The 15,847-nt window shown below is 40.0% G+C and overlaps 1 protein-coding gene and 1 long non-coding RNA gene across 2 annotated transcripts; one reads left to right on the top strand and one right to left on the bottom strand.

The window, feature by feature from the left end:
* Positions 1–3,428: 3,428 nt before the first annotated feature.
* LOC139354679 (uncharacterized) lies at positions 3,429–4,819 on the bottom strand. Its single transcript, XM_070998921.1, has 2 exons — positions 4,084–4,819; positions 3,429–4,012 (listed from the first exon to the last, which is right to left on the bottom strand). The coding sequence occupies exons 1-2, from the start codon at positions 4,817–4,819 to the stop codon at positions 3,429–3,431; spliced, it is 1,320 nt and encodes a 439-aa protein (XP_070855022.1).
* Positions 4,820–14,318: 9,499 nt separating this feature from the next.
* Positions 14,319–15,721, top strand: LOC139354665 (uncharacterized). The gene is made up of 3 exons (XR_011605573.1): positions 14,319–14,540; positions 15,110–15,257; positions 15,367–15,721. It is a non-coding gene; the product is annotated as an uncharacterized lncRNA (long non-coding RNA).
* Positions 15,722–15,847: the final 126 nt, after the last annotated feature.

The raw sequence follows: 15,847 nt of genomic DNA on the forward strand, positions 1-15,847 counted from the left end.
TACCAGTTAAACATTCTGGGGCGAAAAAAAATGTTTGTTTGAAAATATTCGACATCTGAGAATCATTAACTTGTGGGATTTATTTTATTGGGGTTCTTTTGATTTCTAAATTAGTTTTACAATCATAGGAAACGTTATTCCCCAACATGATCGGACATGTCCCTCTAAGGAAACCAGCTTTAGATGTTTTGGGTTTGCGACCTTTCTCACGTGCACAGCAACACCTGCTGAATATTAATTGCTGATAATGAGGAAAAGGATACATGATCAGTATTGTCACATGGGGATGTGGGGAAAGTGTGCGACCTTCCTCCCGTGTACAGCAACACCTGCTGAATATTAATTGCTGATAATGAGGCAAAAAGGTCCCGTGATCAGTATTGTCACATGGTGGTGTGGGGTTGGGGGGCAATTTAGTATACTCTTTTTGGATATGATCGTGACATTTTTATGACATCAGATCAGATAATTTATGGATTATGCTAATTGTCCCAGAACCCGCATATTTTAATGAAGAGGCGGGGGCCATTAATATGTTAATAAGTGAGAGGCGGGGATCATTAATATGCTAATTAGTAAGGGGGCGGGGGCCACTAATATGCTAATTGTCCCAGAATCCACGTTTCCCTACTACTGATGCCGCTTGCCAATGGCGGCAACCCTTTTAACAGCCGAAATGACAACCGCTCTCAGCAGAAACCAACTGACATTTCGTCCCTTTGACCTATTTTGCTTTCTCTTACCCCCAAAGCCAGTTCGAAAACCCATCCACAGATGGCGCTAGCTCCGATTTGTTTATGGCGAAGTATGTTTGCCATTAAAGTTTTATTCAGATGAAGAACTGCAAAGTTTATTAATACTATCAATATTAGGATGCCACAGTACTCCCCCTCCAGTGAATGCGTCACGAGTCCTGGTTTGAAAATTGAACTCCATGTTTTCTCTCATAAGTCCTGGTCAGTCTAGGGGTACCTTCTTCTGAATCCAACTGGCAGTCGTCCTTTACTAAAAATGCTGGTTTGAGGCGATCAACTGATACTGCAGTCTCAGGGTCATTGAGTCTGATAGTGAAAACACGATCGTTTTCGCGTCTGACAATCTCATGAGGACCAGTGTAAGGGGCTTCCAGAGGCTTTTTTACGGCGTCAGTGCGGAGAAATACATGAGTACATTTATCGATCCCTTTCAATACGAACATCTTCTGCTTGATATGATGTGCTGTTGATGTCGGTCGCACTATTTGCATGTGCTCTCGAAAGATACTCAAAAAAGAGGTGGGGTCAACCGTGTCGTCCAAGTCGGTAAAAAACTCATTTGGCAGTCGAATAGGTGTTCCGTATACCATTTCTGAGGCTGAAGATTTGATGTTCTCCTTGAAACACGTACGAAGTCCAAGCAAAACTGTTGGCAGTAACTCCGGCCACGGAGTACCTCTGTTGCACATCAAAGATGACTTAAAGGATCTGTGCCACCTCTCTATAAGTCCGTTTGACTGAGGATCGTAGGCCGTCGTGTGTATGTGTTTACTTCCAACCAGATTAGCAAGATGTTTGAAAACTGCTGACTCAAATTGTGTTCCTTGGTCCGTAGTTACCGTTTTTGGAGAACAAAATCGAGATATCCAGACTCAGCAGTAATATTTGAGAGAGGTACAGCTTCTGGCCATCGCGTAAATCTATCAATCATCGTCAGACAGTACTGATAGTTTTGTTGTAATGGCATAACTACAATGTCAAGGTGAACGTGGTCAAATCTACCATTTGGCACTTCGATATTTTCTGGTGAGAGGTGGTTGTGTTTGTGGATCTTATAGCGCTGACAAGGTAGACAAACTCTGCACCATTCGAGGACATTTTTATTCATCGAGGGCCATACAAACTTTTGGCGCTCTTGACGAACTGTTGACCGACCACTGGGATGAGACAAACCGTGAACGAACGAAAAGACAGCATTGCGCAAAGATTTGGGTACATAAGGACGAACGCTTCCTGTAGAAACATCGCAGTAGAGTGAGATGTTGTCATCAAATCGAACTCTTTGAAGTTTTAAAGATGTGGTTCCTTTTAAAAGGTGTACCAGTTCAGGATCTGACGCTTGCTTCTCTTCAATTTGCGATAATTTTATGCCAGTCGGCATTGTTATAGAGCATAATCTTGAAAAAGCGTCTGCGACTGCATTCTCGGATCCTTTCACATGCATAATAGTCGTGCAGAATTGAGAGATGTAAGCCAAATGTATTAGCTGTCTCGGTGATGCTTTCTCTGGTCGCTGCTGAAATGCGTACACGAGCGGCCTGTGATCCGTTCTGATTACAAAAATGCGCCCGTCAACAAGATGTTTGAAATATTTAATGGATTCGAAGACAGCGAGCAGGTCTCGGTCGTAGGTTGAGTAATTTTTCTCCGTGTTGCTCAGCTTCTTTGAGAAAAGTCCTAGAGGTTGCCAATTTCCGTGTGTACGCTGCTCCAAAACTGCTCCAATTGCGAAATCGGAAGCATCGCAAACCAGCTGAAGTTGAGATTTTGGTGCGGGAAAAGACAAGAGGGCTGCGTCTGCTATGCTTTGTTTGCAAGCTTCAAAAGCTGCATGGAGCTCTGATGTCCATTCAATTTTACGTTGATCATTTTTTTTAACATCCTTTAGCAACTCAGTGAGTGGTGCTTGTATGTGTGATGATCGAGTCAAACATCTGCGATAGTTGGCTTATGGTTTCAGGACGTGTGGTTGGGTGGTGGGTGGTTTAATTTCAAATTCGTTGATCGTATAGCTGAGCGCAAACTGGCATTTGGTCAGATTGATGCTTAGGCCATGTTTCTGAAGTACTTGCAAGACAGCCCGAAGATGTTCTTCGTGTTCAGCGATGGAATGCGACGTTATAAGTATGTCGTCTATGTAGCAATAAACGAAGTCCATGCCGCGAAAGGTGTTGTCCATAAAGCGTTGAAATGTTTGAGTCGCGTTTTTTAACCCAAACGGCATGTATTGAAACTCAATGAGTCCAAAAGGAGTGCACATCGCTGTTTTTTAAATATCGTTTTCTGCCATGGGAATTTGGTAGTATGCTTTAACCAAATCGAGGGTTGAAAAAATCTTCTTTCCTTGCAGTTGCTCCGTGAAGTCGTGTATATGGGCGATTGGGTAGCGATCTGGTATGGTAATTGAATTTAGTTTTCGATAATCTCCACATGCCCGCAAGCCACCGTCTTTTTTGGTAACCATATGTAACGGGCTGGACCAAGGACTTTTTGACGGGCGACATATGCATTGATCCATCAAGAAGTTTATTTCTCTCTTGGCAGTGACAAGTTTTTCACCGGAGAGGCGTCGTGTTCTATCAGCAACAGGTATTTCATTTGTTTCAATGTAGTGACGCACGTCGTGTTGCGTAGCTGCTTTTATCGATGGCTTTGTCACGTCGACAAATTCGCTTAGGAGTTTTTGAAATTTGGACATACACTGCACTGTGGAAACTGATATGTGTTTCGCTTGTGCAAGACATGCTGGTGTCGATAGTCCAGTAACTGAGTCGAGCGTTGTTTTTTAAGATCAATGAGCAATTGGAATTTGCTTAAAAAGTCCGCCCCAATAATAGCTGTGTCCACGTCAGCGATAATGAACGGCCATGTAAAGTTTCGGCGAAGATCCAAGTTCACCTGAGTGACGTATTTTCCATAAGTATGAATGACTGTCTGGTTCGCTGCGTACAATGTCAAATCGCTCAGAGTAGTTTTTAGTCTAACCAGCGTTCGTGGTATGACGGAAACCACATATCCAGAATCAACGAGGAAGCGGATGTGAGATGTGCGATCGGTGACGTGTAGGCGCTGCTCCTGTGGAACAGCTGGCTGAACTGTAGGCTCGCTGGTTATATTCGTGCTGCCGCCGACCAGCGTGTCGGGCGACAGCTCCTTTAGTTTAACGACGAGGAGCGGGAACATGGAGGGCGGCACTTTTGAGCGTTTTCCCCAAATCGATCGTGGTAGAAGCAAAGCTTCTCTTGAGGCACAGATGCCTGTTGATTCGAATTTCCAGTTTGTACGTGGCCACGCGATGAACTGCGTGAGCGTCCTTGGAATTGGAGACGTTTGACATCCTTTTGCAATACGTCAAACTTCTGTGACAGCGAACGCAAGTTGTCTTTGATCTTTTTCCAGGGGTCTTCGGTGGAAGTTGCGCAAACAGGTGGGGCCGCTGCAGTCGAGTTATTCGTGCTGATCGCAAAAGTGGCGTTGTGGTTTACCGCTTCGAGCATCTTGTCTGCGATCTTAGCGAGCTTATCCAAGTCCGTCTCTTCCCAGACTGTAAGAGTGGGGCGAATTGACGCCGGCATCTCTGCCAGGAAAAGAGTAAGAATGATGTTCTCGCTGCTCGGGTCCGGAAATAGTCGTCGCATGTTGGCCAGGATCTCAGATGGTTTTAGACCAGATGTACCTCCACCCTGCAGAAGTCGGCGTAGTTTCGACTCTGGAGATTCCGCAAATTTTTGTAGTAAGAGATTTTTAATTGCTACGTACTTGTTTTCGTTAAGTGGTCGAATGACTAAGTCTTTCACTGCCAAAACTACATCCTCCTCCAGGTGAAGAGTCACAAGGTCGAACTTGTCGGTGTCGTCGATAATCTGGTGCAATCGAAACGACCGCTCCACTTGCGCAAACCTTAGTTGAGGGTTGCTATGTGCGAATTTTGGCAAGTGGACAGTCGCACGTGTGTGTGTGCGAGTAGTCTCATCCCGGTTGCAAGGTGCATTTGTCCGAAGTGCCTCGAGTTGCTGCTGCAGATCTCGGACTTGAGCAGTTAAATCAGGATTTGAATCCGACATTATGAATAGAAAATCGGAGCGATCGCTTTCTTCGTCGAAATTTAGCCGCCTACCTTTTATTTTCGCAAATCGTATTGGCGTCTGTTCATTCAGTGCGCAAATTCTTAATTGTGAACGTGTGTGTCAATTTCGTACAACAAGTAACTTTTACTAAGATTTTACTTTCCGGGGTCACCACTATGGCGAAGTATGTTTGCCGTTAAAGTTTTATTCAGATGAAGAACTACAAAGTTTATTAATATTATCAAGACACGTGTGTCGCTCGCTGATCCTTGCCGATAAATCTCCGAGTGTTGCCGCACCATTCTTTCTAGTCATCTGGCAAGCTTCTGTTGGCGCTGCTGCCATATTAGGTTGCCACATGTTCTCATTTGACTACCAGCGCTACAGCCGGTCCGAAAAGGGTGTGCCAAGTGCATGGTTTTGCAGCGAAATTCGTAAGCCGGGTTTTGTTATTACTTTGTGCTTTTTATTTTAATTGCGGTTCGTTCTCACGCTTCGCACTGCGTGTATCTTCTTGAAAAAAAACCGCTGGCAGTTTAACGTGCTTTTTGCTTTCAGTTTTGTTTGTAAGTACAGTGGAACGCATTGATGTTTTCGTTATTCGAGCTCGCTAATACACCACAGTTACGTCATTCAAAGGCTTCCTGATAAGGACGGTAACTGAGGAAAAGATAGGTGGATTAGGACTTACCATTCTTTAAGTGTTGCACTTTCCCTTCTCGTTATATAGACCGTAATAGGAAGGACCTAGCTTCCTAACTACTTTAGCCTTGTTGAAAACTGGTTTTACTCATGTGTTTCTGCTATCTTTTCTTTTGAACGTCGTAGAGTGTCGGGTTGGCTAAGGAATACGAAGCTGGAAATATCGGCCGTTGAAAACTTTGTTCTGACCGACACACATGAAACAGGGCAAAGACCCAGTACTTCTATGTATCGAAGCTCTCAGCGAACCGCTTATTTCGTTTAGGTGCATATTCCAAATTCCGTACCAATATAAGATTTAATGGCTGACAAGATGGAACTGTTCAGACGCTCGCTTGCATTGTTCTGAGGCGAATATATTGCCGTGCATGTGTGAGATACCCTAATTGCAATCAAGAATGCTTTAAAGTAGCCTCCTTTGAACTGTGAGCCGTTGTCGGCCAAAGCAGTTTCGGGAACGCCGTATGTGTAAAATAAATAATTTTCTAAATACTCGCAAATTCGGACAAAAGTTAGATAAAGAGCTTCTAAGAGTTTGATTCTTAAATTTGATCCCCGCTTGCATGCTCTGCACGTTTATATATCAATTTATCGGAAAGCTTAAAGCCTGGTGGTCGATGTTCGTTCTCAGTACTCTGCCGATTCAATATTCACCCGACTGTAAATCTACGATAGGTCCCGATCAATGACAAATTCTTTAATGTAATTCCCATCTCTACGAGATAAAGCGTCAGCGACCAGACAGGTGTATAAAGAATTTAATAAAAAAAACAAGGAAGAACGCTATAGTCCAGTACCTCGACTATCAGATACCCGTTACTCTGCTAATGGGACCAACAGGAAATGGAGATATGCAAGCAGCAAAGCGAGATTGAAATGTAAACAGGTTTAAGCGTGATGGGCGTTAGAGTGGGCGTGGCAAATTTTTTTTTTAATCTATCGATAGGTATTTACGAGACCAATACATTTCAGTTCAAATTTGTTATCTAGCATGCAAGTTGTGGGCGTCACAGGTTTGGGCGGTTTGTGGGCGTTAAGGTGGGCGTGGCAAACATTTTTTTAGGTCAGTCGATAGGTCTTGATAAGAACAATGCATTATTCTAGCATGAAAACTGGAGGACCCACAGTTTTGGGCGGTTTGTGGGCGTTAGAGTGGGCGTGGCACATTGCTGAAACAAACTTGCGCTGCGTAAGAAGCTCAGGAGTCTGCTCGCCAAATCTCATAAGCCTAGCTCTTACAGTTTCCTAGATCTCAGCGTTCATCCGGACGGACAGATCGACTCGGCTAGTGATCCTGATCAAGAATATATATACTTTATATGGTCGGAAACGCTTCCTTCTGCCTGTTACATACTTTCCGACGAATCTAGTGTACCCTTTTACTCTACGAGTAACGGGTATAACTGATTTTTTTGATAAGGCTTAAACTATAAATGCCACCAAATGCATTTCAAATTTGATATGAATAGAAACATATAATCTCCTTACTTTTTAACATTTTTAAGTTTCTATAAAGTTTAACCTGTTAGTTAATTATTTGAAGAATGAATGAATTTCAATGTAATGTATTTATTAAAGGCAAATACATAATAACTTTTGGCTAATTTTAAACAAATGTATGAAACTTTAATAAAAACAGACCAAGTTTGAACAAAAAAAATTTCTTTTGCTGCCAATTTTGAATTTTATGAACGAAACCCCTTATTTTGTACTGAGTTTAAGTTTCGTTTAACTCGATTTTGCTTAACACGAGTATTTCTAGGAACGTAGCCCCCGAGTAAAGCAAGGGCCAAGTGTATATGGCTATGTGGTCGGTATACAGATTTAGGCGCTATATGCGTTAGAGTGGGCGTGCGCAAACTTTTTTTGGGGTCAATAGATAGGTATTGATGAGACCAATACATTTCAGTTAAAATTTTTATACAGCATGAAAATTGTGGGCGCCACAGGTTTGGGCGGTTTGTGGGCGTTAAAGTGGGCGTGGCATATTTGCGTAGCTTTTAAAGTTTCCGAGATTTCAGCGTTCCTACGGACAGACGGACATGACAAGATCGACTCGGCTAGTCATCCGGATCAAGAATATATATTTTTTATGGGGTCGGAAACGCTTCCTTCTGCCAAAAAAAAATTCCTGAGCTTCTTGCGCAGCTCAAGCTTGTTTCAGCAGTGTCCCATGCCCACTCTAACGCCCACAAACCGCCCAAAACCTTGGCTCCTACAGTTTTGATGCAAAATAAAAATTTTAACTGAAATGTATTTTTCTCATCAATACCTATCGATTGACCCAAAAAAAGTTTGCCACGCCCACTTTAACGCCCACAAACTTCAAAAAATAGTAAATATGAACGCGGATATCTCGGAAACTATCAAAGATAGAGAATTAATATTTCAGATTTAGATTACGTAGCCTTGAGCATAGCCACGCTTAGCCACGCCCACTCTAACGCCCACAATCCGCCCAAACCTGTGGCGCCCATTATTTTTATACTACAGAAAAAATTTTGACTGAAAGGTATTTGCCTCGTCAATACCTATCGATTGATCAAAAAAAAAAGTTTGCCACGCCCACTGTAACGCCCATATCGCTTAAATCTGTCTACCGCCCACATAACCATATATTGTGGCGCATTTCAGTCTCGCTTTGCTGCTTGCATATCTCCATTTCCCTTTTGTTCCTTCAGCTGAGTAACGGGTATCTGATAGTCGAGGTACTGGACTATAGCGTTCTTCCTTATTTTTTATACCCGTTACTCGTAGAGTAAAAGGGTATACTAGATTCGTCGGAAAGTATGTAACAGGCAGAAGGAAGCGTTTCCGACCCCATAAAGTACATATATTCTTGATCAGGATCACTAGCCGAGTCGATCTAGCCATGTCCGTCTGTCCGACTGTCTGTCCGGATGAACGCTGAGTTCTCGGAAACTATGGGAGCTAGGCTATTGAGATTTGGCGTGCAGATTCCTGAGCTTCTTACGCAGCGCAAGTTTGTTTCAGTAGAGTGCCACGCCCACTATAACGCCCACAAACCGCCCAAAACTGTGGCTCCTACTGTTTTGATGCTAGAAAAATGAACTGAAATGTAATCTTCTCGTCAATACCTATCGATTGATCCAAAAAAAAGTTTGCCACGCCCACCCTAACGCCCATAAGCCGCCCACCAACTTCAAAAAATCGTAAATATGAATGTGGATACCTCGGAAACTATCAAAGATAGAGAATTTGGATTTCAGATTTAAATTTCGTAGCCTTATACGCAGCGCAAGTTTGTTACGCGAATATGCCACGCCCACTCTAACGCCCACAAACCGCGAAAACCTGTGACGACCACAATTTTTATGCTAGATAAAAAATTTTAACTGAAATGTATTGGTCTCGACAATACCTATCGATTTGCCACGCCCACTCTAACGCCCATAACGCTTAAATCTGTATACCGCCGATAGGTGGCGCATTTTAATCTCGCTTTGCTACTTGCAGATCTCTACTTAGCTGAGTAACGGGTATCTGGTAGTCGAGGTACTCAACTATAGCGTTCTTGCTTGTTTTAAAATTTTATTTTCGATTTTAGTTGAATACTATTTTATTCTCAGTGTTTTTGTTCGGTTCTAACACATACATTCGCTTACATGCACTTACTATTCAAGCTGAGCGAAAAGCATGGTTTTGCGTTTGAGGGCATTGATCTCTTGAAATAAGAATCCGAGTCAAAGGAAATTAAGAATTCTTTGTATTGGGCTTGATATTTGTTATGTATAGAATAAATTCTAGTTAATAAAATAATTAAAATATATCTATTTATTAATTGTGTTCTCTTATTAGGATCTTTTTGTGTAGAGTTTATTATTGTTCAATTTAATTATTATAAATTGCCTTATATATTGTGATTGGAAAATGGGAGATGAAGAAAACGATAGTGTTTCGCCACTACCAGAATGCGTGCTGTGTGGATAAGCATTGACAGCATCAACCAGGACCAGGGACACAGCGAAGTTTTGCCTCTGACTTAGAGCAAAGGCCAGATAAGGTTGCGCATATCGTGAACGGTTGGAAGATTCGTTTTAGAAGAAATCAAGAATTTTATTTACAGGGTTGAAGCTCTCACTCGTCAGACACTTGAAGGGAATTTTACCATTGTATGCAGTAACGCAAGCATGCTTTTTGAAGGCAAATCGAGAGATTTTTATTGGCGGTTCCATAAAACGTCTCAAACACTGAGATGGGATCTGCTTTGCCAAGCCTTTGGGAAGCAATTTGGAGACACCCTTAGTAATGTTGACATTAGGGAAGCTATTCGTGATACCAAGCAAAAAGAGAAGAAGAATTTCGACAGGTTTTATTTGGTTGAGGTGCTTTTGGAGGAGTTCACTGGTCGATATTCTGAAGAGAAATTTGAGGCCAGAAACAAGGCTCGAATTGCTAAATGTAACAATTTTTTTTGAAGATAGCTTGAGGGAAATTTGCCTAGACGCTGAAAGAAAAAATCAAGTGTACCAAAGGGTAGTTCCTTTTCGGAGACAGGTGGCTGAGCTGGTAAAAGAAAAGGAATTTCGATGGGCGTGTTATAGCTTGAGGGAAATTTGCCTAGACGATGAAAGAAAAAATCAAGTGTACCAAAGGGTAGTTCCTTTTCGGAGACAGGTGGCTGAGCTGGTAAAAGAAAAGGAATTTCGATGGGCGTGTTATGTTTTTGGATGATGATGAGGCCATCGCCACCAAGATTGCCGCGAAAAATAACTTAGTACATGGCACACAGTCGTCAGCAACTGGGTGCTCAGAAAAGCAAAGCCAAGAACACAGAGCTGAGCCAGTAGGCTAAGGCGAGGAAAGAATTCATCCGAATTTTTGGCCTCAACTTTCTAAGCGGCAGCTTCCCAATATTTCTAATGTTCATACCAAGACATGCGAGACGAACAAGACATATAAAAACGTATGAGATCTTATTGGAAATCGGTAAAAACAGTATATAAAATTCGGTTTAAAGAAACGATAAGCGACCCTATGATGAGGCTCGACCTTTAGATAGGATCAATGTGATAGGAGAAGTTTGGCAAAGCAAACATCCGTTTAAACCAGTCGCTACAGCAGCTTGCACAGCTGATGGTCCAAGACAAGAAGTCAAATATAAGGGGGTCGTCAAAGACATGGATCTAAACATAATACCATCGTTGAGCCAAAACCTCTACTTGCGAATTGACTTTTGGTCCAGGTTTGGTCTGCTACCGTCCACAATAGACACAGGAGATGCTAAGCCAGTGAAACAACGGCATTTCCCGTTGTCCCCAGCCGTTGAAAGTTATTGAGGAATCGAATAGTCCTCGATCGTCTCCTATAGTGTTAGATTAGAAGCCTGGAAAAGTGAAACTCTATCTCGATAGCAGAAAAGATTGACGGTATATTAGGTAGGCAACCCAAAGAAGTATATATATCGATCTTGGATTTAAAAGATGCTTATTGGCAAATTCCTTTTGAGCCAAGTTCTCGCGAAAAGCTTTCTTTTACCATTCCTGGAAAGCCACTCTACCAGTACAAAGTGATGCCGTTCGGGTTGACGAATGCGTCCCAAGCGATGACTCGTCTTATATACAAGGTGAGTTCCAAAGTAAACAGGACTTTTAAAAAAAAGACAGAGCAAATAGTTTCTTCGTCAAAAACAATTTATTTTATTCAAAATAGTCTCCTTCTGCTTTAATAAAGCGTTTTGCACGGTCCAAAAGTATGTCGAACGAGTGTTTTAGCTCGTTGCCCGGTAAGGCCGCCAGTATGCCGGTGCAAGCCTTTTGAATGGCCTCTACGTCTGCATAACGCTTTCCTTTCATCGGCAAATGCATTTTTCCGAAAAGTTAGAAGTCGCACGGTGCCATATCAGGTGAATACGGGGAGTGGTTGATGGTTAAAATGTGATTTTTGGTTGAATAGTCGGACACAAGCGTCGATCGATGAGACGGCGCATTATCGTGCAACAAACGCGAACTTCCATCTTCGCGATATTCGGGCCGAACACGTCGAATACGGCGCATCAAGCGCTCCAAAACTTCAAGCTGAGCGAGAAGCATGGTTTTGCGTTTGAGGGCATTGACCTCTTGAAATAAGAATCCGAGTCAAAGGAAATTAAGAATTCTTTGTATTGGGCTTGATATTTGATATGTATGGAATAAATTCTAGTTAATAAAATAAAATAATTAAAATATATCTATTTATTAATTGTGTTCTCTTATAAGGATCTTTTTGTGTAGAGTTTATTATTGTTCAATTTAATTATTATAAATTGCCTTATATACTGTGATTGGAAAATGGGAGACGAAGAAAACGATAGTGTTTCGCCACTACCAGAATGCGTACTGTGTGGAAAAGCATTGACAGCATCAACCGTTTTTAAACCAAAATGCGCTCACGAATTTCACAACTCATACTTAGCAATTTATGCCAAAAAGCCACAATCCTGGACCAGGGACACAGCGAAGTTTTGCCTCTGACTTAGAGCAAAGGCCAGATAAGGTTGCGCATATCTTGAACGGTTGGAAGATTCGTTTTAGAAGAAATCAAGAATTTTATTTACAGGGTTGAAGCTCTCACTCGTCAGACACTTGAAGAAAATTTTACCATTGTATGCAGTAACGCAAGCAAGCTTTTTGAAGGCAAATCGAGAGATTTTTATTGGCGGTTCCATAAAACGACTCAAACACTGAGATGGGATCTCCTTTGCCAAGCCTTTAGGAAGCAATTTGGAGACACCCTTAATAATGTTGACATTAGGGAAGCTATTCGTGATACCAAGCAAAAAGAGAAGAAGAATTTCGACAGCTTTTATTTGGTTGAGGTGCTTTTGGAGGAGTTCACTGTGGTCGATATTCTGAAGAGAAAGTTGAGTCCAAAAACAAGGCTCAAATTGCTAAATGTAACCATTTATTCTGAAGATAGCTTGAGGGAAATTTGCCTAGACGCTGAAAGAAAAAATCAAGTGTACCAAAGGGTAGTTCCTTTACGGAGACAGGTGGCTGAGCTGGTAAAAGAAAAGGAATTTCGATGGGCGTGTTATAGCTTGAGGGAAATTTGCCTAGACGATGAAAGAAAAAATCAAGTGTACCAAAGGGAAGTTCCTTTTCGGAGACAGGTGGCTGAGCTGGTAAAAGAAAAGGAATTTCGATGGGCGTGTTATGTTTTTGGATGATGATGAGGCCATCGCCACCAAGATTGCCGCGAAAAATAACTTAATACATGGCACACAGTCGTCAGCAACTGGGTGCTCAGAAAAGCAAAGCCAAGAACACAGAGCTGAGCCAGTAGGCTAAGGCGAGGAAAGAATTCATCCGAATTTTTGGCCTCAACTTTCTAAGCGGCAGCTTCTCAATATTTCTAATGTTCATACCAAGACATGCGAGACGTACAAGACATATAAAAACGTATGAGATCTTATTGGAAATCGGTAAAAACAGTATATAAAATTCGGTTTAAAGAAACGATAAGCGACCCTATGATGAGGCTCGACTTTTAGATAGGATCAATGTGATAGGAGAAGTTTGGCAGAGCAAACATCCGTTTAAACCAGTCGCTACAGCAGCTTGCACAGCTGATGGTCAAAGACAAGAAGTCGTTTGTCGTACTCAAGTCCAATATAAGGGGGTCGTCAAAGACATAGATCTACACATAATACCATCGTTGAGCCAAAACCTCTACTTGCGAATTGACTTTTGGTCCAGTTTTGGTCTGCTACCGTCCACAATAGACACAGGAGATGCTAAGCCAGTGAAACGACGGCATTTCCCGTTGTCCCCAGCCAATGAGGAATCGAATAGTCCCCGATCGTCTCCTATAGTGTTAGTTTAGATGCCTGGAATAGTGAGACTCTATCTCGATAGCAGAAAAGATTGACGGTATATTAGGTACACTGGTAGAAAAAACGCGTAGTGAAATCAAATATATTTTTATTTGATTTTTTTTTACTTCCCTGCATAGTCTTACTAAATATAAATCTCTTTCATTTAAATAAAAAACATATTTAAGCCTTATGTCAAATATGTAAACATTCAAATCAAAGTGAGTTGCCATCTTGATTTTAACTATTATAAAAAGTAGTTCAATTAATAGTATATCTGATGGTTCTTTGTATTTCGAGTAAATACTTTTTCCATTTGATCGGAATATGAACTCTTTTATTTTGAATATAGAACGTTTTCGAAATTTGTATTTGACCAAATAATTGTAAATTATAAATCAAATTACATATGTATGTATATGTATTAAGTTTGTGACCCATATACACAACATAATTTAAATTATTAGTAATTTGCAAAAGAAAAACAGCTTTAATATTTATAGAAAAGGGTTTTAGTTACGGCTGCCCAACCACCGGCAGCCTCTTTCTATTTCCATGACAAATGTCATAAGATTTGGCTTTGTAATTTACTATTAAAAGTACAAAAACATGTTTAGCCAAAGAAAAATGTGCGTGCATTATAAACGCTGGGCCGTAACCAAAAATTAAAACCAACGGCTCAATGTGCAAACTTACATACATTCAGACAAATTAGAGACAAATATGAACAAGCAAAACGGCAAACGCAAGCGCGTCTTCTTCTTCCATTCGCATTTGTACATTGGCGGTCAAGAAAATATGTATGTGCATAAGAACATATATATTTCTTGTGTACCGATGATTTGACAATAAGATATGTTCTTATAATATATAAATATAATAAAATAAAATGAATATTACTAAATTGACATATAAAAGTTATTAAACTTAAGGACTTATTTGTACATATTTTCTTATTTTCTTCCCCATTACTTTGACCTCTATTGTAAAGTAACGGCACGCGACAGATTTTGTCCGTCCTTTTTGCACACATGCATATGTATGTATGTATATACGAAATAGTTTGACACTCCGCTTTGTAGCGAATCCCGCGATCACTTCGAAGCAAGCGGTTCTCCTGATCGGATGTAAAAGTGATTAAAAGAGCTCGATAGACAAGTGTTCATTTAAGTGTAATAAAAAAGTGAAAAGTACAGAAAAAATGTGAGTCAAATAAAAATACAATAATTACTTAATATTAAGGCATGTGCATGTCCACGTTCTTTTTCTCGCATTTTTCCTTTTTGTGTTTCTTCTTTGTTGTGCGCGTTGTTATTTTTTCATGAAAATTTAGATAATACATTGAACGAAATAAACAAAGCTCAAAAGAAAATTACATTTAAAAACAATAAAATATATACGATTGGGTAATAAACATGAAGTGAATAAAAAATATGCGAAAGAAATGAAGAATATGAAAGGAAATTAAGTGAAAAGCCGCGCAAACTAGATAAAAGGAGTAGAATGCACGAGAAGGAAAATACTAAAAAGGCGCAAAAAAGACGCTTTGCTGCCGTTGCATTCGGCTCTGTGGCGTCGCAGTCGTTTCACCTATTTCTTTATAATATTTTTTTGATTTTTCACGTGATTTTTCTCTAAATCTAACTAGTTTTGAAATTTTTAAAAAATAAAAATGAAATAAATTAAACAATATTTTGGTTTTATTTAAATCCCTTTATATAAAAAAACCTACTCGAAACTTATTATAAATCTACTAAACTTTTTCTTTATAGATACAAATTTATTTCAACATATTTCAAGCAATTTTATCTAGTAAATGGGACACATTTAAGGAAAAGGTTTTTTGCTTTTACGAAGAGCAAACACAAAACAAAGAGCGACTTAAACTATTAAAGACAGTTCAGAAAACTGTATCACTTGGTAATGTATAATATTTTTTACATTTCTAAATTTTATCTTCTTATGATAAGCATTACTTTTTCTAAATTATGCCATTACCAAAAATCTAATAACATTTTCTTATTCACAGATTACAAGGACTACATTTAAACTGTATTGCTCACATCTGTCATCTTAAATAATTCGTGGACCGTCATTAAAGGAACCAACAAGCGAAAGAAATTTTCACTACTGGGACTCGCAGGAAAGTTTTGTACGCACATGCATGCGTACGAATGTGGCAAAACACAAAAATGTGTGAATATAGAAAACATTGAACGCTTTACATACATATGTATCATATAAATTCTAAGAGTTCCGTTAAGTACAAATGTATTTAAAACAAAAGTAATGATGACGTGTTAGCATGGTAAAAAATATAGTTTAAGCAGAACAATTGTTTGGATTATATGTTTACGTTTATTTTCAATAAAAGCACATACTTATTTTGGTTTATTAAATATAAATCACGCTTGTTTTAAACTACAAATTGGTTTAAATTGAATATGCACCATAATAGTATGGCTTAAATACTATATTTAAATCAAAAATAAAGTACAGTTCTTTTAACG

The sequence above is a fragment of the Drosophila suzukii genome, unplaced genomic scaffold (genome assembly GCF_043229965.1).
Source record: "Drosophila suzukii unplaced genomic scaffold, CBGP_Dsuzu_IsoJpt1.0 scf_13, whole genome shotgun sequence".
NCBI classification, from domain to species: Eukaryota; Metazoa; Arthropoda; class Insecta; order Diptera; family Drosophilidae; genus Drosophila; species Drosophila suzukii.